The sequence below is a fragment of the Crinia signifera genome, chromosome 1 (genome assembly GCF_055691185.1).
Source record: "Crinia signifera chromosome 1, ASM5569118v1, whole genome shotgun sequence".
Taxonomy (NCBI): Eukaryota; Metazoa; Chordata; class Amphibia; order Anura; family Myobatrachidae; genus Crinia; species Crinia signifera.
In genome coordinates, this window is record NC_139217.1 from 291,256,479 (window position 1) to 291,283,294 (window position 26,816).

General features: G+C 42.6%; 1 protein-coding gene across 4 annotated transcripts in view; it reads left to right on the forward strand.

The window, feature by feature from the left end:
* Nucleotides 1-26,816, forward strand: part of FREM1 (FRAS1 related extracellular matrix 1) — a 232,723-nt gene that overhangs the window by 166,738 nt on the left and 39,169 nt on the right. For all 4 annotated transcript variants that reach the window (XM_083185856.1, XM_083185865.1, XM_083185875.1 and 1 more), the window contains 2 exons: nt 5,715-5,787; nt 24,838-24,987. In XM_083185856.1, the coding sequence (XP_083041982.1) occupies nt 5,715-5,787; nt 24,838-24,987 (223 nt within the window). The remainder of the gene's footprint in view (nt 1-5,714; nt 5,788-24,837; nt 24,988-26,816) is intronic.

The following is a 26,816-nucleotide window of genomic DNA, read 5'->3' on the forward strand; positions in this document are numbered from 1 at the left end:
GAGGTACAGCAGCTTGCGGTACTGTGCGCAAGAACCAAAGAGGCCTCCCAAAAACGCACATTGCCCAAGTAATGAGAAGGGGTGAAAGCAGGGGAATATGCACCGAAAATATGTTGTTGGTCAAATATAAGGACAAGAGGGATGTCCTTATACTGACAACAATTCACGGAGACAGTACCACCTCCGTCCCTGTACGAGGTACCAGTACCCACACCTCAAAACCTAATTGTATCCTGGATTACAATAGGTACATGGGCGGAGTGGATCTTTCAGATCAGGTACTGAAGCCGTACAGTGCCCTGCGGAAAACAAAAATCTGGTACAAGAAGCTGGCCGTGTATATCATCCAGATGGCACTGTATAACGCTTACGTGCTATTCCGTTCTACCAGCCAGAGGGGGACATTTATGCACTTTCAAGAGGAAGTCATAAAGGGCCTAATATTTGGGAACCAGCAGGCAGAGGGCCCCAGTACTTCTAGTACTGGCCCCCGTATTGTACCAGGGCAGCATTTTCCTGATGAAATCCCCTCCACTGGAAAAAAGGGCAGGACACAAAAAAGGTGCAAAGTTTGCTATAAAAAGGGAATAAGAAAGCAAACTATTTTCCAGTGTGACACTTGCCCCGACAAACCCGGCCTATGTATAAAGGAGTGTTTTAAAATATACCACACATCTATGGATTATTAGGTTCATCATTTTACCGTGCTTCGGGGGTCTTGCTAATGCCACATAGCACCCACCATTCATTCCACCAGAATCTGAGCCGCAAAATCCAAAAATCACTCCTTCCCTTCTGAGTCCTGCCATGCACCCAACTGGTATTTTTTGGTCACATGTGAGGCATTGCCGTACTCGGGAGAAATTGGGGCACAGATTTTGGGGTGCTTTTTCTCCTTCATACCTTATGAAAATGAAAAATTTTGAGCCAGAACTGCATTTTTGTGTAAAAAAATGTAATTTTTCATTTTCACTGCCCAGTTGTATCAAAATTGGTGAAACCCCTGGGGGTTTGAAATGTACACTATACCCCTAGATGAATTCCCTGAGGGGTGTAGTTTGCAAAATGGGGTCACTTGTGGGGGGGTTCCACTGTATTGGTGCTTCGGGGGTCTTGCTAATGCGACATAGCACCCACCAAAATTCCACCAGAATCTGAGCTGCAAAATCCAAATATCACTCCTTCCCTTCTGAGTCCTGCCATTTTTTGGTCACACATGAAGCATTGCCGTACTCGGGAGAAATTGGGGCACAGATTTTGGGGTGCTTTTTCTCCTTCATACCTTATGAAAATGAAAAATTTTGAGCCAGAACTGCATTTTTGTGTAAAAAAATGTAACTTTTCATTTTCACTGCCCAGTTGTATCAAAATTGGTGAAACCCCTGGGGGTTTGAAATGTACACTATACCCCTAGATGAATTCCCTGAGGGGTGTAGTTTGCAAAATGGGGTCACTTGTGGGGGGGTTCCTAACTTTTAGCATCTTATGGTGCCTAGAAACCTACATGGTGCCTAAAAAATAATCTCATAAAAAGGAGGCTCCAAAATCAAGTAGGTGCTCCTTCTATTATGAAGCCTGTGGTTTGGTCAACGTGCACACTAGGGCCACATATAGGATATTTATGAAAACAAAAGAATTGGGGGAATAAATTTTTAGTCACATTTCTCTAGTAAAATGTACTGTGTTCCTTAGAAAAATGTATTAAAATTGCAAATCTGCAAAAAAAATGAAATTTTGAAATTTCACCTACACTTTGTTTTAATTCCTGTGAAACACCTAAAGGGTTAACAAACTTCCAAAATGCTGTTTTGAATACTGTGAGGGGTGCAGTTTTTGAAATGGCATCATTTATGGGTGTGTCTCACATACAAGTCCCTCAAAGTCACATCAGAACTGAACTGGTCCCTAAAAAAATCAGTGTTTGAAATTTTCTTGAAAATTTGAAAATTTGCTATTCATATTGTAAGCCTCCTAGTGTCCAAAAAAATTAAACGGAAGTTGAAATAATGATGGAAACATAAAGTAGACATATGGTCTATGTTAGTTATTAACTATTTTGAGTGGTATGATTATTTGTCTCACAAGCAGAAAATTTAACATTTTGCAAATTGCTAAATTTTCCATTTTTTTTCCGACATTTTGGTATTTTTCACAAAAAAACACAGACTGTATCGACGAAAATTTACCACTAACTTGAAGTACAATGTGTCACGAAAAAACAATCTCAAAATCACTGGGATAAGTAAAAGCAAAAAAAAGTTATCCCCACTTAAGTGATACATGTCAGATTTGAAAAAAAGGGCTCTGTCAGGAAGGCAAAAACATGCTGTGTCAGGAAGGGGTTAAATAATAAGATAAATATATAAAAATCACATGCAGATCACCCTGGGGATCTGTATTGGACCAGTGCTTTTTTATAGCTTTATTGGTGATATTGCAAATGGTATTAAAGGGAAAGTATGCCATTTTGCAGCTGACACAAAGGTACAGTATGCAACAGGGTAGACACGCCAGGAGGGGTAAAACAAATGGTTGATGACTTACCGTAGGTAGACAAGAGGAATGGTCAAGAGCATGGCATTTACAGTTTAATGCCAATAATATTAAAATCATGCACTATCAAACATAAAATGGCTAAATATACAGTAGTAGATGTAGTATTAATAGCACTATATTGGAAACTACTAAGGAGGAAAGGGATCTAGGTGTCACTATTTCAGGAGACAGGTAAGCAATGTAACAAAGCAATGAGGTGTAGGTGTGTGCTGCTGCTGCTGAGGACGGGGGGGGGGAGTGACAATAACACTCCCCCTCAACTTTAAAGTGTGGCCTAATTGTGGGAGGTGGCCGTGCCTCCCGCGATTAGGCCACGCCCTAAAAATGTTAGCAGGCCCGGCATACCTCTTGGTGGCCCTGCATCTACAATACTGTATCCAGTTCTGGAGGCCATATTTCCAGAAGGATATAAATACATTACAGATGGTACAAAGAAGGGAAACTAAAATGGTGCATGGTCTACATCACAAAACATACACAGAAAGACTAAAAAAAATCTTAATAGGTATAGTTTGGAGCAGAGAACGGAAAGGGGGAAATGATTGAAACTTTCAAATATATAAAGGGTTGTAAGAATGTCCAGGAGGGAAGCATTCTTCAAATTAAGAGAAGTATTAGAACACGATGACATGCACTGAAACTGGAGGGAGGGTAGTGGACAAGTGGAATATTCTCCCATCAGAGGTGATAGAGACTAAGACAGAAGAACATTTAAACATGGGATTGGTATAAGGATGGCGAATGGCTCTTATCTGCCATCAAATTCTGTTTCTTTGTTTCTATTGTAACAAATGACCTTCCACCAGACCAGAGGAAGTTTGCAAAGTCTGTGGAGTCTGTGTCACAGCTTTGATGGCTCCTGCAGCCGCTAGGCTTCCTGGCGTACTGGCTTCCTGTCTCTAGCCCACTGGCCCACCACCCTCTATCGCCTGGTCACTTGCTGGCATCAAGAGCCCTGAGCCCTTGCACTAACAATCTTTAAGAGAGTGTAACACATGTGTGCCTTATTACTGGAAGTACTTGCTCCAACACCTGGACAGGACCTACATGGATGGGATTCTCCAGTATTTCTCTTAGTCCTAAACCCAAGTCGTTTTGGCCTGGGGAAACGGAACATCTGTATCCTTTTCTGCAAACACCCTGGGTGGCACCTGGATTGCTACACTATGGTCCTTATTCTGGTTGAATTGCTCGGATGCGAATTTGCATCCTTGCGAGTCACCCTAACCCTGCCTTGTGAATGGTTAGCCGTCGGGTTGTCCCTCCAGATTTCTTTTTTGCTACCCTAATTCTAAGTGTTTTTTCTGGGCCTTCTCCTTGAGAAACAAGAGACAGAAGGTGTTTCTTTTGTGGACCAAGATTTTAGCTCTTCGGTTTTAGATAAAAACTCTGTTTTGTCAGAGTCAGGTGTCTATTCTCCTTTTATGCAGTTTCTGAGAAGACTGGTGGCTCATATCAAGGCCTTGTCTTTTGTGTGGCTCCAATTGGCGCCTCTCGAGTCTCAGATCATGGCTTGATGGTCTAGAGCAGTGGTAGCCAACCCTAGCCCTCGAGAACTACCAACAGTTCACATTTTCCAGACAACCTAGCTGCTGCACAGCTGCACTCATTAATCACTGACACATTTTAAAATATACACAGATGGAGCTAATTAGCTCACTTGTGATTCTGTGAGGAGACCTGCAAAACATGCACTGTTGGTAGCTCTCGAGGACTAGGGTTGGCTACCCCAGGTCTAGAGCAGTGGTCAGGGAACTCGGGCCTCATTACCCCACACAGTGCATGTTTTGTAGGTCTCCTCACAGAATCACAAGTGAAATAATTAACTCCACCTGCGGACCTTATAAAATGTGTCTGTGAGTAATTAGTACACCTGTGCACCTGCTGGGTTACCAACAAAACATGCACTGTGTGGGGTAATGAGGACCGAGTTCCCTGACCACTGGTCTAGAGCCAATCCTTTACATGTTAATATTCCAGTAAGGGCTTTTGATCACTAGTGGCCTAGAGGCACTCCAGACAGTGCATGGATTATCCAGATATAACCAGATGTTCACAAGAGGGCATTTAAAGAAAAGACCACCGCGTGAGCTGTTACGGATTGATGTGAGTGTATTACGCTTTGGGCTGTGACTGTGTGGCAACCAGTGGCAGGGGAAATATTGTCTGATGTAGCACATCATAAATTCCTACCTACTGTACTATCAAAGCGGATATGCCAGTCACTAGAGATATTAAGATGAAAATAGGTTAAGCCTCATACACACTATTTGATTTTTGTCATCGCCAGTATTGGTAACGATATCGGCTGTGCTACGGGCGAACTAGTGTGTACATACTGAAAAATATCATTGACGATATCGTTCTGTAACTTTCCGCACCCTTGCAGATAGCATGCCTCTTTGTCAACATTGGGCATGCAGCACAGATGAAGGGGGTAGGGGTCAATAACAATGTGCAGGAGCATGCATCTTTAACCATACTGAGTGTACCATTCTATCATCAACGATATCGTATACAACAATCCAAAAACAAACTTGAAAAATCACCATAACAAACTTAAGGTGCCCATACACGTACCAATTACCCGGTACTTTTTGTGCTAAAATAGCATCGTTGTGCATGGGATGCGATGCTATTTTAGCACAAAAAGTACTGGGTAATTGGTACGTGTATGGGCACCTTTAAAGTAATAAAAGATTTGAATTCTACTGAGACACTGTGGGGAGATCTTAAACACGCAGATCATGCAAGAAAGACCTAAGTTTATTCCTTAACTACAAGTGTTCAGAGATCAGTGGAAACAAATGCCTAAAGCAAGAATATAAAGATTTCAGCTGGCGACCAGAAACATGTGGACGCTGGGATTATTGACAAATGAAATATTACTAATTACTGAGTGACAGGTGCCCAAATGTCTGTACATAACATTTTCACTTTTGTTATTTTTAAATCTGTAGGAAAAAAATTAATAGTATTTATGCAGAAATATTTTAAATTATACAGTTGTATCCTGCAGAGGCCGTGTAATCTTTTCTTCCCTTAGAGACTCAAAGAAACATGCAACTTGAACAGAGCGGCACAAACCTCTGCAATATATTGTATATACATTATTATTTCTTCATTATTAGTATATCATGTTTTATCCTTTTTTTAAGGTGAATGGAATAAGTGCTGTGGATGGGAAAGATTTTTCTGCAAGTCCATCAAGACTCATTCAGTTTGACCCAGGTAAAATCATGAAAACTACTTACTCACCTCAAAAACCTTGTATGGGAACATATACCACTATTAATGCTAGTTCATAAGGTGCTTTGCAAGCAAATACATGCCTCCCAATTGTACTGATTTTCAATTTTTTGTATACTGTACTGCTGTCCAATCCACGGCCAGCTATGTCCTGTTTGCCGGGGGCCACCTGTCACTCGCTGCTCTGCAGTTGGAAGACCACCTGTCAATCGCTTCTGCAGAGCAGCAGTGAATAGATGCTATTCACATGAGCGAGGGGGGCAGGAGTCCTGAGTCACAGGTATGAACATACTTGCCTATTCTCCTACAATGTTTAAGAGACTTACAAATTAGACAACCATCCCAGGTCTTACCATATTAACCAGTGAAAGTTGTCACCCTGTATTTGTCCCCATTATGTGGGGGAGGACTATAATGATCTGATAGATTATGCTATACACCTGCAAATCTCACCTGAACAGTGGTTTAACTCACTCCAGGCACCAGCTGTCAGAGGGGCACCAAGGAGCAAGGGGGCTGATGAGAAAGGACAGAAGGACAGATCTCTCTTCAGTGGCACACCCCCCCCCCCCCCCACACACACACCCTGGCAAAAACAATTCTGATGACCCCCCCTCCCATACATTAATTATATTTTGTATGCTGTACATATCCTTCCTGTTCCCTCATCAAAATTATCCCTCATATCACAGTTATCCCTCCTGTGCCACCATCACAAATATCCCTAATGTGCCTGTTCCCCCACTAAACATACAACTTAGAGGCGTTTCAGACCTGACACAGGATAGGAGTCAGAGTGCCAGGTTCTCCTGATGTTAATGGTGGGTGGCAGGCATGCTCCAGGAGCACGTGTCCGGACACAGCAGGGTTCATGTGCTTCTTTCAGCACTCAACTCACTCAGTGCGAGATTCTCTATCACAGAAATGCGGTAAAAACCCCGTTATCGGGGTTTTTACCGCATTTCTGTATTCTCTAATCCCCCTTCGCAGTGTCAGCGCTGCGGAGGGAATCGCCAGAAAAAGCTGGCGATCCCCTGCAGAAGCCTATGGGCTTCTTACCGCAGCGCTGTGTGAGGGATCCGTCAAGGATCCCTCCCAGCATGCCCCACGGCCGGCATAGACGTCATGCGTCATAGACCCGGAAGTACAGCAACGGCACCGCATCGCAAGGGACAGCTCTTACCGCAAGAACTGTCCCTTGCGTTAATGACCGCATATTTTAGAGAATATGAGGTCATTAGAAATGCGAATGCCGGCGATACTGGGCTGCGGATTTTAGAGAATCCCGCCCTCAGACTGCTGCAGACTTTATAATCAATCTAAGCCTCACTGTAATGTGCTTTACTGTGGATTTTAGGTTGATTGTAAAGTCTGCCCCAGTCTATATAAATCAAGTGTAGTAATGGGAGCAGAGAGTGATATCATCATGAAGCTGGCCCCGCTGCCTGTCACAGACAGGTGCAGGCTGTGGCAGCTGGCAGCCGGGCAGTGGCACCTCATCTAAGCAAGGGAGCAGAGCAGGGAGAGGGCCTTCCTGCTTCACATACATTGTTGAGCAGCTAGCACCGGCTCTGGTCCACGTGCGTCCACGTGTGTTGCCGCCCCCGCCACTGCTAGGACTGTGGAGACCTAGTTATGTCACTGTCTCTCTTCACACATTTCATAAGGGGTTTTCTGCAGTCACTGCTGATGGCTGTCCTTGCTTCTAAGCCCCCTTGATGGGCAGCACAGATGTTTTAATGATTAGCATTACTGCCTCACAGCACTGAGGTCATACTGTAGGTTCAATTCCCACCATGGCTCTAACTGTGCGGAGAGTGTACATTCCCCCAAGCAGCTTGAGCCAGTTTCCTCCAGGGCAATCTTGTTTCCTCCCTCAATTGAAAATATACTGTTAGGTTAATTGCCAACAATGAGTAACCCTAGAATATGCGTGTGTGTGTGTGTGTGTGTGTGTGTGTGTGTGTGTGTGTGTGTGTGTGTGTGTGTGTGGTAGGGATATAGATTGTAAGCTCCACTGGGGCAGGAACTGATGTGAATGTTCAAATATTCTCTGTAATGCAATGTAGAATATGTGTGCGCTATATAATAGCTTGTAATACATATGTGATGATGTCAGACTGCGTGCAGGTGTGTAACCGTTACCTGGTGTTCCCGTTCTCTTCTCGACACTGCTTGGCTGTGACCTGTCTGCTTCATCCGCGTAAAATTCAGAGGGCGGAGGGACAAAGGGACCCCGGGAAGACAATACCCCAAAACAACTACACAGAATGTTTACCACACGTGAGGACGGTGATCAAAATAATTTATTATACAGCAGAAGAAATCACAGATCACCACTACGAAAGGCATTAGGCAATGCAAAAACAATAATGACAATGGACAGTTTTATGAATAAAGGTCTAAATAATATTATGATATTGTGTGCAATTGGGTCACTGTGGGCCGCACCTCACACAATATGCTGCGCACAAAATAATGAACTAATTCACACAACAATTGCAACGAATGACAAAAGAATTATAATATTCTTTAAAGAGGATATCGTGCGCGATGGGGCCACCTGTAACACCTGCAGGCCGCAATTCACACGGTATGCTGCGTCACCAATATCACTATGCAATTAGACTACAGTATAAACAATTCAAACCATCCAAGAGACATGCAATAGCTTTCAAGTGAATGACAATAGTATGCAGCAATTTAAACCTTGTATAAATAACCATAAGTGCCCAGGCTGAAGAGAAGAAGTCCCTGAACTGCGCAGTTCTACTATAGCACAAGGTACCCGTTTGGGCCTAGGTGCACCGTACTTGTAATAAAACGAATGCATGATTTGTAATCCGAGGTACTGGTGTCCTGCGCCGGTACTTAAGACCATTCCCAAAAGGGAAGGTCTCCTTAGGCTATACCTGTATCACTGTGGTCCAACACAACAAATAGAGATTCAGTGTTTTCTGCACCAAGTCACTGGGGCTAACAGGGGGTAGTTGCAGCTGGTTGTTTAGATAGAGAGCCCTTTCCCTAGGGCTGCTGTTGTGGGGGAGTACTGCCAATATGGGGGAGGTGAAGGCAGCCTGGCACAAACGGCTGGTAGTCTGGCCTAAGATGGCGGCTGGGTGCGGTGGTGTCAATGTGGTTAACAGGCCTGTAGCAATGCTGGGTGGCAAGCGTAAGTGGTAAGCGTAAGTGGGGTAGTGTCAAGGTACCCGAGTCTCTGGTTCCGTTGCCGGCTCCTGCCAGTCACCGATCACTGATGCTGGCCTTAGTTCTGTGGGGTGTCGCACACCTTCTCTACACGACTGCCGGGGGTCACCGCTGGACTCCAAGTGTTAAAGGCAGCTATGCGGGTGCTCACTCTCTCCCTCTCTGGTCCCAGGCGGCTCCTGTCAATCACCGCCTCTGCACCGGTCTGTGGGCGCGGGGTGCCGCTGTTCCCTCTCTCCGCTGGTGCGCCTGGTCACTCTGCCATCAGCAGCTCTTCAGCCGTCCTCTGCCGCTGCTTGTCCCCGCAGTCAATTACCGCCGGGAGCTGCTGCTGAGGTCTCCCTCCGGCTGCTCTCCTACCTCCGCTCCACTCTTCCCTTCTCTCCTCAGCACGCCCAGCGTAATGCCCTGCTTACTCCTTACTCTCGGGACACTCTGCTTGGCGCCCAGCACGCTCCTCCTCTCAGGCTTCCAACAACTTTTTCTGCCCAGCAACAGGTAGGGACGCCCCTGTGAGTGGGCGCCCACTGAGCCACCAATGAGAAAGGCCCTTCGGTTGCAGGGAGTCCAGGTAGGCACTGGGTCCCTCATCCCGTAAGATAAGAAGTTTAGCTGCGGGGTGGTTGCCTAGCAACCCCCGGAGGCCCGTGTAACAGGCCACCATATTTGAAAAGGGCAGCACTGGCCACCAATGTTTATCCAGGGGCACAGAAAAGGGGTATCCCAGTTCTGGGGTGCCACACATACATAAATAGCCCCTTTGTCAGGGACTTGAGCCGAGAGGTGTGGAATATGTTACAGTACAGTAGCAGCGCTCTTCACATCCTCATGTTTAAAAACATGACTACAAAAAAATTATAATTACCATAAAAGGTAAATAAGTCTTCTTTTAATTAAAGTATCACCACCACGAAAATACAATCTTCATTGCGGGGAGACGATTCCCTTGTTGTTCAAAGCTGTGAAAATAAGTGTCTCCCTTCCCTTAAGCCAGGGGTGGGGAACCTTTTTTGTTCCAAGGGCCATTTCTAATATGTAAAATTGTTTGGGGGCCATATCTACATTAGGCACTTACTAAAGTTCTGCGCACCGGCTGGCAGCTTCACCCGTTCCACGCTCCCGTCCCATGTTCTGGCTGCCGCTGATTAAGACACTTCTTGTGAGATCTCCCGGCCTCTCGCAAGAACACACCCTTCCAAACCGTCGGGCAGGTGGGTGGGCCAGTCACATTGGCTATGGGGTCCGTTTACGGCCCGTGGCCAGGAGGTTCCCCACTCCTGCCTTAAGCCTACATTTAGCGGACTGGGTAGTAGAGCTACATAAAGACAAAATAGTGCAGTAATTCTTTAGTAAATGATGACCATTTCATAATAATTTGCACTTACAATAATCCATGCTTCTGATGAAGGACTCAATTGAGCTCTATTATTAGAACTCCTCGCAAGTGACAAATTTCCGGTTCCCCCTCTGGCAGAGATGTGGAAACCATATGCTGGTTTATAACATCTGGGATTCCAAATGGGATGACCAAATGGCTTACTGCATTGCCACTGAGGAGATTAAATTCATTACATTATTGCATTGTAAGTGCAAATTGTTATTAAATGTTCAAGGGAATTTCCATCTATTAATAAGGAGCACTAAATTTGTGCGACGGTAATACATGAATTTAAAAGGGACTTACAGCAGTTGCCTTTTCTGATGATTTTTCATTATTTTGTATTCACCTATGGTGTTTCTAAACATGTGGATGATAAGAGTGCTTCTCCTTTTAAGTATTATTTTACTTTAATTGATCTGTTTTAAGTGTTTATGTGGATGCACACTAATGCACTATAAGTCTAGCTGCACTTTCATCTTTATTGCGCACCTACTCAAGGTTTCCCTATATTTAGTACAGCAGCATCAGCGTTCTCCATGCTCAATGCGTTTCTTTCACCTGCGGGACCAACTCAATCACATACGCATGGAGACACGATTGAGCCAATCACCACAGGAGTCGCACATGGCTACATCTGTATTTGGTCTCCCGGCGCCTGGTATAAATGTATGCACCTGCACTCAAACTTACCCTTCTTAAAAAGAGGATGCATAGCATTATAAGCCCACTGTGAAATGAAAAGTGATATATTTATTAAAGCCAGGGCCGAAACTAGGTGTCGGCATTTACTTGGTCGCGCCCCCCCCCCCCCCCCCAAAAAAAAACAAAACACCAAATTACTGCCTTGGGGACAGGCAGCGGGGGTCCGGGGACTGGAGAAGGTTAACTCCGGCTCCTAGCGCTGCCGGGCGGTGGGCGGGAAGCAGATTTTGAAGACTTGCCGGACGCTGATTGGCTGAATTCAGCCAATCAGCGTCCGGCAAGTCTTTTCAAAATCATCAGCGCTTCCCGCCGCCAGGCAAATAGTGAGCGGCTGTGTATGTGAAAGCTGCCGCTACACCAGTCCCTGGACCCCCGCTGCCAACATACCTGTGTGCAGCCAGCGGGGATAGGCAGCGTCCAGGGGTCCAGGGACTGGTGTAGCGGCAGCCTTCACTCACTCCATCTCCTAGCGCTATCTGCCTGGCGGCGGGAAGCGCTGATGACTTTGAAAAGACTTGCCGGACGCTGATTGGCTGAATTCAGCCAATCAGCGTCCGGCAAGTCTTTTCAAAACCTGCTTCCCGCCCATCGCCCGGCAGCGCTAGTAGGAGCTGGAGTTAACACACCAGTCCCCGGACCCCTGCTGCCCGTCCCCGGGACCCCGGTAGGAGCCAGTGTTAACCCACCAGTCCCTGGACCCCCGCTGCACATCCCCGGGACCTCACACTAGCGCCCTCCAGCACCCGGTGCGCGTGACCCCCTACCCCCCCCCCTAGTTACGGCCCTGTTAGAGCACCCATATTATATACCATATGTTTATAATCTACAATATTTGGCAAATGAAGGTCTAAAGTCAGATAACTACAGTGATTTTCCAAATGTTTTCCCTGTATGAAAAATGCTTTTGAGTCCCACAGGAGATTATATAGGTAAAGTTTTTTTTTTGCTACCTTTTGCATTGTTGAATGGTTCAATGGTTATATATTTTTCAGAACTTCCATGTGTATTCTACAAATGAATACATTTCCTTTAAAGCATGGGTCCTCGAACTGCGGCCCTCCAGATGTTGTGAAACTACAATTCCCAGCATGACTTGCCACAGTTTTAACACTCATTTATAGGAAAACTGTGGCAAGGCATACTGGGATTTGTAGTTTCACCACATCTGGAGGGCTGCAGTTTGAGGACCCATCCTTTAAAGGGATGAGGGGCCCAATTCACCTGCTCGCTGGGCTGCGAGTGTTCAGAGCCCAGGTTAATGCTGCTCCGTGGAATGCACCCTCCCCATTCTTCCCCACCACTGTGCACGGCTGCGAACGCATGTGCGAACGCATGTGCATGGGTTCCACTGGTGTGGAAAAGTGGTATGAACATGAGAACACAATTTGTAAACATTGGGAAATCCTTCTTAAGTATACCTTATAGAACACTCGGGTAGATTTATCAAACAGCGCTATGGGGCATATGCGCTATCCCGGTGCGCTAAAGCAGGGGATAGCACTTCCCCTCATCTATCAAACCCGCTGTGCGGGTGCTGTAACGGCGGCGCTACGGGGAAGGAGGGATAACGCTATATACGTTATCTAACTGGGCGCCTGCCTAATATACCCTATTTATTAAGTTGCTGGATGGCCGCGCGCTCCTCTGTTTTTCGTATGTGCACATCGTCAGAATTATCTGGCACTGCGGGTCTCTCCTGCTTTGTTCTTCACCGCTTTCTGGTCTCCGGAGTCTGCAAATTCAAACTGCGCATGCGCCGGGTACACAGCACCCCCGGCGAACATTACCCGGCGCATGCATGTGCACCGGGTACACAATGCGAGACCAAGGTATCCGGCGCATGTGCAGAAGATGCCGCCGGCCGGGATCTCAACATTCGTTATGGGAGGAAGCTTATCCCCGCAAGTCGCACCGGCAATGGTAAATTCAGGAGAAAATCAGGTACACTTCACCACGATAAAGTGGTGAAGTGAAACTGCGTAAATAACGAACGAAATACCAGATTTAATCTCGAAAGATCTTGAACCTGTGTGGTCTCCTGTTATTTCAAGTCATCTGAGTGCCGCCAGTTTACCAGTTTATATTTGCCAACCCTGCCGGGCTAGAGCTTGGGAAGGCACCGGGCGCTCATCACACATTGCAAGCAGAGGAGTGCCGGCTATTCAAACTATATATATATATATATATATATATATATATATATATATATATATATATATATATATATATATAAAAACAGCTGTATATGTGGCTTTTTTTTTTTTTTTTATCTTTGAAACATATTTTTTTTATTTGAACACTCTAGGGGAAATTTACTAAGATGTGTATTCTACTTCACATGTGATGTTACCATGGACAACCAATCAGATCCTGTCTACTACCTTCTAGAGGGTGCCAAATAAAAAAGAAGTAGATTCTGATTGGTTGCCCATGGCAACATCACATGTGAAGAAAAATACACATCGTAGTAAATGTCCCCGTGTTATTATTATTGAGTATACAAACACATTTAATTTGTATTTACAGTATAATTATTTACTGTAGTAAGTTAGCTCATGAAGTCAATATTTGTTTTACTGTATCTTTTTAGTGGAAAGTCAAAGGCAGGGGGCGAATTTAAGGGTCAGGCCGCCCCTAAGCACAACATTTTTAGCTGCCCCCCCCCCCCATGTTAACATATCATATCATTATTAAGTTATGTCATAACTTTTGCAATTTGTTTCGGCCCCAAAAGGCAGACTTTTAGAGATCTATACATTTGAGCCTGAGACAGTCAATGGACGAGCCTTACAGAAGCGATGCGGGACTGATGGGGATGTAATGTGTATGACAGAGAGAACAGGCAGCAGTGAGTGATGAGCGGCGCCGCTGACATGAATCATGGCTCATCGCTCGCCGCTGAACCACTCGGGTCGGCCATGCTGCTTCCTGAATAGGTCACTTGTGACTGTCAGCCTGCTGTGCCACCCCTAATTGGTGCCGCCCCTAGGCCCGTGCCTCACAGGCCTTGTCACAAATCTGGCCCTGGTCAAAGGGAGTAGAGGGACCTGATCATATCACTCTTTTCCACATAGGAAGGAGGGGTGCTCTGGGAACTAATGACATTTGAAGATGTCCTTGATTCTTACAGGCAAACTACCCCCAAAAATTTTTGGGAGTTTGTTGAATACTGGATGGCCACTGGATGGCCACAATTATGTTCTCATTGTACACAATTTCCTTCAATATATTCACATTCATGTGAACCATAGAAACCGGTTGATCTCTGGTGTTATTTCCATGGGAGTTTTCTGATATTGATTTCTGTTTGGCATAAAACCTCATTATTGTTTATTCCTATCCCCACGAGCCCATACTCCCTATATAAATATCAGAAGTGCTAACTGTATCCTGCTTTCAGTATGGAGGTTTAAAATCAGAATTGTATTATCAGAACTTGCAGAACAAAATGTTTTAAAATTGCTGCCGGTCCGAGGAACCAAGTTGAAAATGAAAACAACCCCCTGATTCCTTCCTATGGACCATACCACTTTTTTTGCACATATACTATGGAACAGTTTATAGCAGTTTTTATGGGTTGGGATCATTTGGTCGACCATAAGATGGTCGACAGTCATTAGGTCGACACAGTTGGGTCGTCATACTGGAAGGTCGACATGGGTCTAGGTCGACATGGGTGAAGGTTAACAGGGGTCTAGGTCGACATGGGACAAGGTCAACACATGTGTTAGGTCGACATCAGTTTTTGACAGTTTTTTTTACCCAAATTTCGACACAGTCAACATGGACACCGTTTTAAGTGCATCGCGTCCCCTCGCATGGCTCGCTACGCTCGGCACACTATTTTATTCTCCCACCGCATCCTAGTGAATGGTAGGGCATGAAATACCACCAGTCAGCACATGTCGGCTCACAAAAAACAGTCAAAAAACCCATGTCAACCTTTTGTCTGTTGACCTAACCCCTGTCGACCTAATGCATGTGTTGACCTAGACACCTGTCGACCTTGTCCCATGTGGAACTAGACCCCTGTCGACCTTCACCCCTGTCAACCTAGACCCCTGTCGACCTTCCAGTATGTTGACCCAACAGTGTCAACCTAATGACTGTAGACCATCTTATGGTCAAACCATTGACCGTATCCCGTCTTTTACACATTATAGGACCAAAGTTTTTAAAAATCAGTTGCTTGTTTCTTTTAAATTTCTACATGTAAATCAGAGATTTTTCGGAATAGTTTCCAATGGAACCCCTTTCAAACTTAATAATATGCTTATAGTATGTCTACAAATTTATGTACAAGCCCTTGTTTATCTAAACAGCAGGAGTCGAATGTGCTATAACAATGCATTATCTTAGTTACATTATATCTAATTAATTTGTTATAAAACATAGTTATTTGCAGAGAGAATTTGGCATGTTTCTACATTTCCTAGACCTTACAAGTAGAGAGCCTTTGCTTTTGCCTGCCAACAGTTAGACTTTTTGTTCACTTCATAGGATAGAATTATCACTTTGGCTGAAGCACAGTTAAACATTTTATTACAAGCATACAGTTTTATTTTTGGTTATGAAAATATTACAACCATATAATTACATAATGCTGTATACAGTTTATGTGCCAATAAAGTTGTTTGTAATTTTAGCAGTGTCCTATATTCACTGATATTTCAGATTTTGACATCCCATTTCCGATGAATAGGCTAGGCGAGACAGGTATTTATTAGTACTAACTGACACACTGATCCTCCAATAAATGTGTACCATCTCACATACAGAAAACAATTAGCAATGAATCAATGTATTTCATTGACATTATTGCTGAGGACTGAAGGTTCCCACGCACTATTAGAAAGATGTTTAAAAAAATAAGATGCGTCTAAAGATTTCCCTTGAACACCCCATCAATCCTGGACAAAGGATTTCGTGCAAAGAGTACATTTTTGCCAACTTTTTAATAATGAGCTAGAGCTAGACTATCATATAGAGAGTGCCGAAGGCATGCTGCATATATTTACATGCCCATTACACATTATACCATGATCCATAATTCCTATTACACATTATACCACACACCATAAGGCTCATTACATATTATACCACACACCATAATGTCTATTACATATTATGCCACACTCCATAATGCCCAATACATATTATGCCACACACCGCCGTATTGCCTATTACACATTATGCCATAGGCAGTAATTGCCATTACATGTTATATCACACACTGTAATACCTATTACACATTATGCCACACACCATAATGCATTTTACATATGCCAAATAAGTGCCGCTTACCTACATGCACCAAACTGTCAGAATGACAGTTGGAAGATATGTATTCATAAGAATAAAATAGTTCATATAAAAATATAAAAGTATATTTGTGTAGCAATATTAATAGGTGTACATACATTTTCTTGGATAGAACATAGTAATAGATTTATATAAACCACTAACTATATATATATATATATATTGTGATGGGTCAGCATGAACCTTGCAGGGGTATAGAACAGTAAGACATGGTTGCATTGAATCCTGGCCAGGTATTAGGTATACTGTAGTAAAGTCTAAAGCAAGCCTAATTGCAGACACTTGTCCATTGTTTATAAAAATGCTTTCCAAGACAAGAGACAGGGCTCCAGATGCTGGGCAAGCAAGCCAGGTGATAGGCCTGGAAGTGTTAGTGTGAGGGGTCCTGGAACTTGCAGGAGTCTGAAGGAATTTAAACCTTTAAATGATTGCCCCTTTAAAAAGATGTCCTGTATCAGCCAGCATCCCATTTGTCAGGCAATTTCGGATTCCATTACATCCTTCCCATAGTGTGAAATAACTGTTGTACTATTTAGTTTATTTTCTGCTTAATACATTTAAAATCAATGAAAAAAGGTCCATTCATAAACGCCCTTCGTGTTACATGAGTTTGTCACTGTACAGTCAGAGGAGTCAGAGGAGCTCAGAGTTGAATACTGAATGGCACCAGTTCGCACAGGAAAAGAGCAGGGATTGGGGAGAAAAGTAGCACCCAGTAGCAGCACTCCCTAGAATCACCACAGGCCAGCACACAGCAGCATGTGCAGAAAGTTACCAGTCCCCGGTAGCTAGTACCGGCCCAGCCTACTTGGCACCACTGGTTGCATTCTCTAAGAAGCTGCATATAACACTTTGGCAAAACTTTAAATGGTGTTATAGTGTACTGACAGCTCATTTCTCATAGAAAGGATTGATGTTTATGTTTATATCAATCAAGCTGTATGCATGTTTTAAATCCTGCTGATACCCTGATACATAATGTGTACATACTGTACCCAATGGTATTTGATTGCCTTTGATTCTGATTCTCTCATTGCAATTTATCAAGAACTGCAGTGTAACTCAGCCTGTGTTCAGATAACAAGCTCTGTCTCCCCATTTATGGATTGCATAGAACTGACACCTTGCTATTGGGGATCACACAGGTGCCAAATGTTTAGTAATGTAGGAAGTGCTTTCTCAAATGCTATCTGACAGTATGCCAGTCCTGCATGAGGTTGTGGGAAATGCATGCCAGTGTAACGGCTGGAGAGACAGATGTAACCTTGTAACGTTTAATCTCTGTCAACATTAAAAAAGACATCCAGGCAGGTTGATGGGAAATTTAGTAAAGAAAGATTTTAAAAGGAAAAAAAAACATATAAAAAAAACTTAAACAATATAATAGAACTAACTTGTTTACTCAGCAAAATACTTAAACATAAGTCACAGTTTATATTAATATATATTATAACTCCTTTGTATTTTTGTTATAAACCCCGAAATATGTACTGTATGTAACGGTAGTAATCATGTATTTATATAAGCAAAGTCGCCTCTAAATAGAGCAAGTGCTGGTCAAGATGATAGTTTTTATATTATTTTGTTTTCAAATGGTGCCTGTAATCAGCATAATCATGAGAAATATCAGGCCCAGGTACTAATGGGGGTGGGGGGGGGGGGGGGGAACCAATTGCAGTACTGTAACAGGGCTGGATTTTTGGGTCTCAAAAATCCAAAGACTAAATATAGTATAAATGGCACTATAATGGAAACTACTGAAGAAGAGCGGGATCTAGGAGTCTCTATTTCAGGGGACTTAAAGGCAGGTAGGCAATGTAACAAATCAATGAAGAAGGCAAGTCATATGCTTGGTTGCATAGGGAGAGGTATCAGCAGTAGAAAGAAAAAAGTAATAATGCAATTGTATAGGTCATTGGTACAGTTCTGGAGGCATATATCTGGAAGGATATAAATACATTAGAGACTGTACAAAGAAGGGCAACTAAAATGGTGCATGACCTACATCACAAAATGTTCCAGGAAAGACTAAATATCTTAATATGTATAGTTTAGAGCAAAGAAGGGAAAGGGGGGATATTATAGAAACTTTCAAATATATCAAGGGTTTTGACAAGGTACAGGTGGGAGACATTCTTCACAGGAAGAGGAGCAGCAGAACACGAGGACATGCACTGAAACTAGAGGGAGGAAGATTCAGGGGAAATGTGAGGAAGAATTACTTCTCAGAAAGAGTAGTAGATAAGTGTAATAGCCTCCCATCAGAGGTGGTAGAGGCAAATACAGCAGTACAATTTAAACATGTTTGGGATAAGCATATTGATATCCAAAAAAATAAGGATCAAATATGGTTTGCGGTAACATGTTTAAAAAGGGGCAGACTAGACGGGCCAAGTGGTTGTTATCTGCCGTCAAAATCTATGTTTCTATGTATAAAAACTGTCAAGAAATACAAACATTGGACATGGAACACTGTATAACAAATATATAATATAGAATGTTGCTGAAACATAAATATTCTATGAATACAAATAATAAAAGAATTCAAGAAAACAATTAAGTCCTAGCGTCTCATTCAGACCGCGGGGACTTAGTGAATCAATTTAACCCCTTACCGCCGCAGCCTGTTTTTGCCTTCCTGACAGAGCCCTTTTTTTCAAATCTGACAGGTATCACTTTATGTGGGGATAACTTTTTATTGCTTTTACTTATCCCAGTGATTTTGTGATTGTTTTCTTCTGACACATTGTACTTTAAGTTAGTGGTACATTTTGGTCGATACAGTCATTTTTTTTTTGTGAAAAATACCAAAATGTCATAAAAAAAATTGAACATTTTGCAATTTGCAAAATGTTAAATTTTCTGCTTGTGAGACAAATAATCATACCACTCAAAATAGTTAATAACTAACATAGACCATATGTATACTTTATGTTTTAATCATTATTTCAACCTCCTTTTATTTTTTTTGGACACTAGGGGGCAGCAGAGTCAAAATTATACACATAACTCATAAAACGCTGCAATTGGCTGTTCACATTTGAACAGCCAATCGCAACGATCGCCGATGGGGGGGGGGCATCGCTGCCCCCCCTGGGCAATGAGGGAAGATGTCTGCTGTCAGGGACAGCAGACATCGTCCCTCTGTCACCGCGTCTATAGACGCAGTGACAGTTTAATGGCATGACGTACATTTATGCCATGTGTCGGGAAGTACATCCCGACCATGACGTAAATGTACGTCAAATGTCGGGAAGGGGTTAAAAATCCACTGTGCCTCTCTTTGCAATTACAATTTAGACCAATTTCTACCTCTCTCCAATGGTGGGATGTGGTCGATAATTTTATGTTTCAATGCAATGGGTGAGTGACCCATTACTGCATTACTGCAACAGGTTGTTCACTGGTACCTTTTAAAACCAGTGCATGAATGGCTTGCTTGTGTTGTGCCATTCATACCTTAAATTGGCAATCAGTTTTACCTATGTAATATTTGCCACAAGGGAAATACACAAGAAATTTAGTACAACAGGACATCTAATGTTTGATGGGAAATGTTTTATTATTAAATGGATGTTTGATGGTGTCACCTGTCCATATATAGCTGCATGTGACACATCCTGCAAATTTTACACAGCCTAACTTAGGTGTGCCAAAGAAGGTGTTACTGTTCGATTTATCAAAATTGTGTACAAGAAAATCACAGAGATTCCGCATCCTGGAATAACTGGTCACAAGCTTTTTATTGGTCAGGCCAGGTAAATATCTGACAAAATTATTGGCCAGTATGATTTTACAGCTATACGTGGCCACACTACTAGCTGTATTGAACCAATTTGGACAGAAGATCTGGTTGTTAGTTTTTTTTCTTGTTTTAAGTACTAGTGAACAACCTGTTGCTAGACATTATGCAGTAATGGGTCACTCACCCACTGCATTGAAACATAAAATTATCGACCACATCCCACCATTGGAGAGAGGGGGGAATAGGTCCAAAGTGTTATTGCAAAGAGAGGCACAGTGGATTTTTTTTTATTGATTCACTAAGTCCCCGCGGTTGAATGAGATGCTAGGACATAATTGTTTTCTTTAATTATTTGTATTCCTTGTTAGAATGTTTATGTTTCAGCTACATTGTATATTATATATTTGTTATACAGTGTTCCATTTCCAAAGTTTGTATTTCTTGACAGTTTTTATAAAGTTTTTAATGGTGATGAACGGTCTCTGGCTGGCAGCCGCATGGCTCATTCAGATGTTGGGGTAATTGGATGTAAACACATAAATGATGAGTACATTTTTGTAATACATTTGCCCTGATGCAAAAAAGTAAAGCTCATTGAAACGTTGGCTATCAATAGGCAGTTTCTGAGTTTTTCACCTGAGTGGTGCCATCTACTGCAGCTGTCTTGGGTGCATCCCCTTAACATATGGAAGGCAAGTAGGGACAGTAATACTGTACATTTTAGTGAGTGCCAAAACCAATCTGCATTATATATATATATATATATATATATATATAATATTATATTTGTATTATGATTTTAATTTTAGAACTCATGGCACTCCAGTCTAAAGTACCCTGTGCCCTCCAGAGCCTTAATCCAGCTCTGCATGCATACACCATATATAAAAACATAAATCCACATACTCACCTACCTTGACATGTAGCTTCAGTCCACTTGTCCAGTAGATAAATCCAAAATAGACCTGTAAAAAAAAAAATATATATATATATATATATATATATATATATATATATATATATATACTCACCTACTCCAATGTAGATCTGTCCTCTTCTCCATGTTGGCAATCCAAGGGTTAAAAAAATTAAAAAATCCAGTCCAGCACACTTGAGGATCTGCATGCTTACACATGAGGGGAATCCCAGTGATGTTAGTCAATGGGACTCCCCTTAGCCAATCAGGGCTGAGCTCCAGTGGAGCTCTGAGCGTTATTAAGTGTTTCCATCTCCATAAACTTCCATGTTAAGAAATTAACATGGGAGTCTGTGGGCAGTTCTCACTGTAGGAGCCCATGTTGAGTTTAACATGAATGCCTACAATGGGAACCAGCCAAACAACCTGACCGCAAAGTTAATTGGGTTCACATTTGTCCTCAATTGTGCTGGACTGGGTTTTTTTAACCCTTCGACTGCTGACATGCACAAGAGGACCGATCTACACTGGTGAAGGTGAGTATATATTATTTTTCAGGTCCATTTTGGATTTATCTACTGGACAAGTGGACCAAGGCTACATGCAAAGGTAGATGAGTGTACTGTATGTATGTTAATAAAGTTTTTATTTTACTGGTGTCTTTGTTTTAGTATTAGTTATGCTGTGGAACTACAACTCCCAGGGGACGCTTTTATACCCTGCATGCAAGGACTTGTGGGTCATCAAGTCCCTGCATGTGGGGGAGGCTTGCTGGGACTTATAGTTTCACAGTACAACCCAATACTATTTATTTTATTTTAAAACAAACTATCAACAGGGCACCCTTCACATATGGGTGCCGGGGATAGCCCCGGGCTTCAGCCCTGGACGGAGATGGCTGGGGGGACCCACTACCCCATGGACCCCGGCCAGGGCTAACCAGCCAAGGTGATAATGCTTTGGCTGGGGATCCTTGTATAAAAGGTGTCCCCTTGTTGTGGCATTATAACGCTGGCTGCTGGAGCCCGGTGCTGGTTCCAAAATATGGGGGACTCCTACTCTTTATGTCCCCCATATTTTTGGAACCAGCACCCGTTCAAAAGCCCAGTGCTTGTTTTTGAAATACTGAGGAGCCCAACGTATTTGTCCCTTTACTAAAAAATTGCACATTCTTCTTACTATTGTTACCCTATTACAGGTGTGACTTAGCGCACTTTTTAGTGTTTATTTCACTCATAACCTGTAAACTATGATAGAGTGAAATGAAGATTGTAGTTTGCAAAGATGATTTTGCAATAAAATAACATGAAGATTTTTGTCCAGTCCAAATAATTCAGTCGCTACTGATCTTCATTAAGTGGGAATGTAGGTTACTGTGTAATGTCTCACTAGTAAAAATGAATCTTTCTGCCAGAGTTATTAAAAGAAAATATAGCATGGAAAGGAAGGCCAGTAAAAGACGTCAACACTATTACAAGCAAGCCCATCTGATACAATTATGCAAATTGCATTTAATTTGTAGCTACTGCCAAATAGCAGTTGTTGACTGAGTTCAGTGTCAAGGTTGTTTAAAAAAAAAAATATTTCCTGCATTACAAATGCGCCAATACAGATAATTACAAACTGCAAAATCTACCCACAGATTTGTTGCAAATGTTAATTCACTGTGTGCGCCCAGTTCATTTTGCCCCTAGTTCATACTTAGCAGCGCTAAAAGAAAATTAATAGTGGGATTGTCTGTTTAAAAAAATGAATAACAATTTATTAACATAAAAAACACAATGCAAAATTAAAATATATACACAAAGTATATCAATGATTGTCACACCACAAGCAACTAAACCCTATGGATGCTCTCCAATTTATTACATTCCAAAAGCCAAACAAATTGCGACAAACATTGATATACTTTATGTGTGTGTGTATTTTAATTTTGCACTGTGTTTTTTATGTTAATAAATGGTTATTCATTTTTAAACAGACAATCCCACTATTAATTTACTTTTAGCACTGCTATTTGTGCTCTAACACATATTCTCTGTATATCTACCTCTAAAGGGTTTGACTACCCATTCCTCTAGCAGCTGATTCTAGAAATCCAACCCATTAAAGCGCCTGAATCTTGTACCAATTGGTAACTGTTTCATGCCTAGTTCATACTTGCCTACTTTGCTGACCTTTTCTACAGGAAGGGGAAGTGTGGTATTCATATGACTGGGTGGGAAGGTTGGCTCATCGGGGGCGTGACATCATGATTGCATCATCATGGCTCCGTCTCACCCTATACGGTGCTGCAAAAAGCCGGCACTGTATAACGGGGGGGGGGGGGGGGGCAGGGCAGTGCACATTGCTTCATCAGATCCCCCATGGAGTACCCACTTGTACTCTCCTTTATTTAAAGCACATATTGAAAAATACCAGAAAAAAATCCCTGACCTTCCGTATTGCAGACACCATACTTATGGAGCTGTTTTTTCTTGTTTTGGAAGTATGAGAGTATTTTGAAATGTGTGCTATAAATAGAAGAGTGCGTGACTGAAGGTGCTTAGGGAGAAGTGAGGGCAATAGGTGTGATTGGCTAAAACAAAAACTAACATGTGATGCAGAATAGGGCCTCTGCCTAGTGGTGCCCTGTGCAATGGTACGTCTTGGACATTCCTAGTTATGGCCCTGTGTATCCAAAATCAAGGAATTTGACAAACTGTCTGCTCTCTCCTACTCGTTCTTGCAGCATCCACTACCTGCCGCTGCTTGTGTCTTAAGCTAGGATGTTATTTGTCTGGATACTGGAATGGAAAAATGGAAAATCTAGTTATTAGTTTTACAATCCCGTATGGTAAATCAATATAACCAGATGGGATTAATTGTGAACTATCCCTCAAGTGAGCACCATCTTGAATTACACTATCGAGCATCCTCAAACTCTATGGAGTATTTCATACTCACCAGTGCAGTCTCCAGTTGTGGTTTTCCTGGAGGGATTACATTCCTACAGTGGAATGAACCACGTGTTTTATATAGCATGCACTATACTGTAGATGGCTATAAGACTCTTTTTTTACAATATTATATCCTCTATAGTGCTTGAATTGTTTTTCTAATTAAACGTGTTGTCTTTGTATCGTCTATTTCTTAATGAAATAGTCACTTAGCAATATGTCTGCAATTTGAACGTGCTCTACACATTTCTGCATGAAAAAAATTGGATAACAGCTCTTTGCACTGATCCGGAGGACTCCATCATGCATCCAACTGCGCAAAATAGCTTTTCAGGAATGAAGAAACTGAGGCGAAGCCGTTCACTACACATGTGCAACTGGGGGAAACGCTAAGCCATCTATCAACAAACACATTAACACACTGCGATTAGATACAATGCCGCTACAGAAAAAGTCTCCTTTTCATTTGTATAAGTTATACAGCCATTTGTGTGCCAGTAAGTTAGCATTCAAATTTGGATTTATGGAACGTTGCTTATTACCTTTTATGGTAAGGAAGAATGTTTCTACATTGATTTGGAATAATACATATTGCATGTGATACAGTAGATCAGAGGTTAAATAAGTCTATCCAGAGGCTCTTGCAGGCGTGCTCTGTGACTCAAGATAACAGTAGGCGAGCAATCAGATTTTCGCGGGCACAATGGCATCCATCGTCTCTTCCCATCTAACTGCAGACATGCTAATTAATATATTTCTCTATTACTAGGTTGTTTGAAATAGCAATTAAAAGAGTAATTGAAATGTTTACTTGTTGTAGGAGTGTCAACCAAGACGTGGAATATAGCAATTACCCAGGATGGATTAGAAGAAGACGATGAGACCTTTGAAGTGATTCTAAATTCTCCTGTGAATGCTGTTCTTGGCACGAAGACAAGAGCTGTAGTGAAAATTGTGGACCCCAGAGGAGGTATTCTTTTTGCTCTCCATTTTAAAATCTAGAACAGCATTAGGAAAACATCTACAAAATGTCGCCAATACTGATAACCTCATGACAAAAAGTGATTTGAAACAATTGACTTAATACAGTTTATATAACATTTGGGACCATTAATCTGCGGATGAATAACATATATAGTATTGTACTTTGGCCCTGATTCTAATTTGATCGGTCTCCCGCATATTCGTACGGGGGACCGATGTTGAATCACTGTGCATGCACATAATCGGTTATGTGCATGTGCAGGGCTTCTGTGCCGGTGCCTTCGCCGACCTGCACTTTTGGCATGGTGCTCGCACAGGAAGGGGAGGTGGAGACACTTCTCAAGTTTTCAGAATATCTTGTTGACCCACAAATGCTGTATAACCTCAGATGCATGTCTTCAATGAGTAGAAAAATCACTGGAATAAAATCAAGAAGAGAACTACTAAGAAATGTAGTAAATCTCTTAAAACTTCTGGGGCATTTCTTAATCTAAACATCATTACCAAATGCTCGTAATGCTCATCCCTGGTGTTAACTAATTTCCTTGCATTACTCTGATAAGGTTACATGCGCCTCTGAAGTGTTGCTTCCTCATTTACTGTCAAAATGATCTAGAATTAGAGGCAATAAGTAGTACTGCCCACCCATGTTCTCAATTTTGCCCGACTCGACCGGCCCCAGCTCCCGCAGAGAAACACGGAACTGGAAGAGTCCCTACACAGCTCTCCCAGGAAGAGGGAGGGCATGCAAGCCACATGATGGGCGGAGTCAAATCACACTGTCAACATCATTGCGGAGCTGCTACCCGGCTCTTACTACCAGGAGCAGCTTTAAATAATAAGGTATGAGTATAGAGATAATGTTCAGGAGAGAAAAGAGTGTTTATAGGGAGAGGGTCAAATAGATGAGGACTATATCAGAAACAAGGATATGGACATAAGAAAATGAGATAGATGAGCTTAGGGCCTGATTCAGACCTGTTTGTCAAGGAGGAGAAATCATTTGATGGTCGCTCCCTGGACTGACTTTTCTACTATTCACCAAATTGGGGGCGGGCGCTCACGTCATGTGACGTCATCAGCCCGCCCCTAGCAGGTATTAACATGCCTGTGTTAGCAGGGGTACGCCCAGCATTTTGATGGGCGCACTCATAAAACGTTGGGTTTCTTCTGCCCCCTGGCCGTCCACTATGGAGTGAACAGCTCGGCGGGTGTGGAACTCACCAAAGCTGCTCGCTCCTGGGGTTTTCACATGCACATATGCAAACCCCCACCATTAGGGTTGGAACCAAATTTGTTGGGCTGATCTGTATCAGAACCTTGGGCATCGGGAGAAAGAGACAAAAAAAAAAGATCAGATCCTATGGGAAGAGCAAGGAGAGTGCAGAGAAGTGAGAAAATAGTGCAAGGGAAGAGAGAATGAGGCAGAGAAGAAAAATAATTTTCCCTCTATGCAGCCTCATAGCTCCTGGGGTACTCGTATGCCTTCTTCTCATCTATGACAGTCCCTTTTACCCGGTGCTTAATGCTCATACATTATTTTTGGTACTTGTTTCCTAGCACGGCCACAATCGCGGGCATCGGGTGTAATTTTTAGTGGTCTGCGACGCGACCGATGCGATGCCCCCGATTTCCCATTGAAATGCATTGAAAAAAGTCAAAATCGCGTCAGTCGCATCGCAGGCGGCTAAAAAAGGCTTAAATGGTCCAGACGCAATGCCCCCGATTTCCCATAGGGAACAATGTTAAATGCCTCAATTTACCCAAATCATCACAGGGAACAATGGTAAATGGGCCAGAAACCCCCAAAAACAC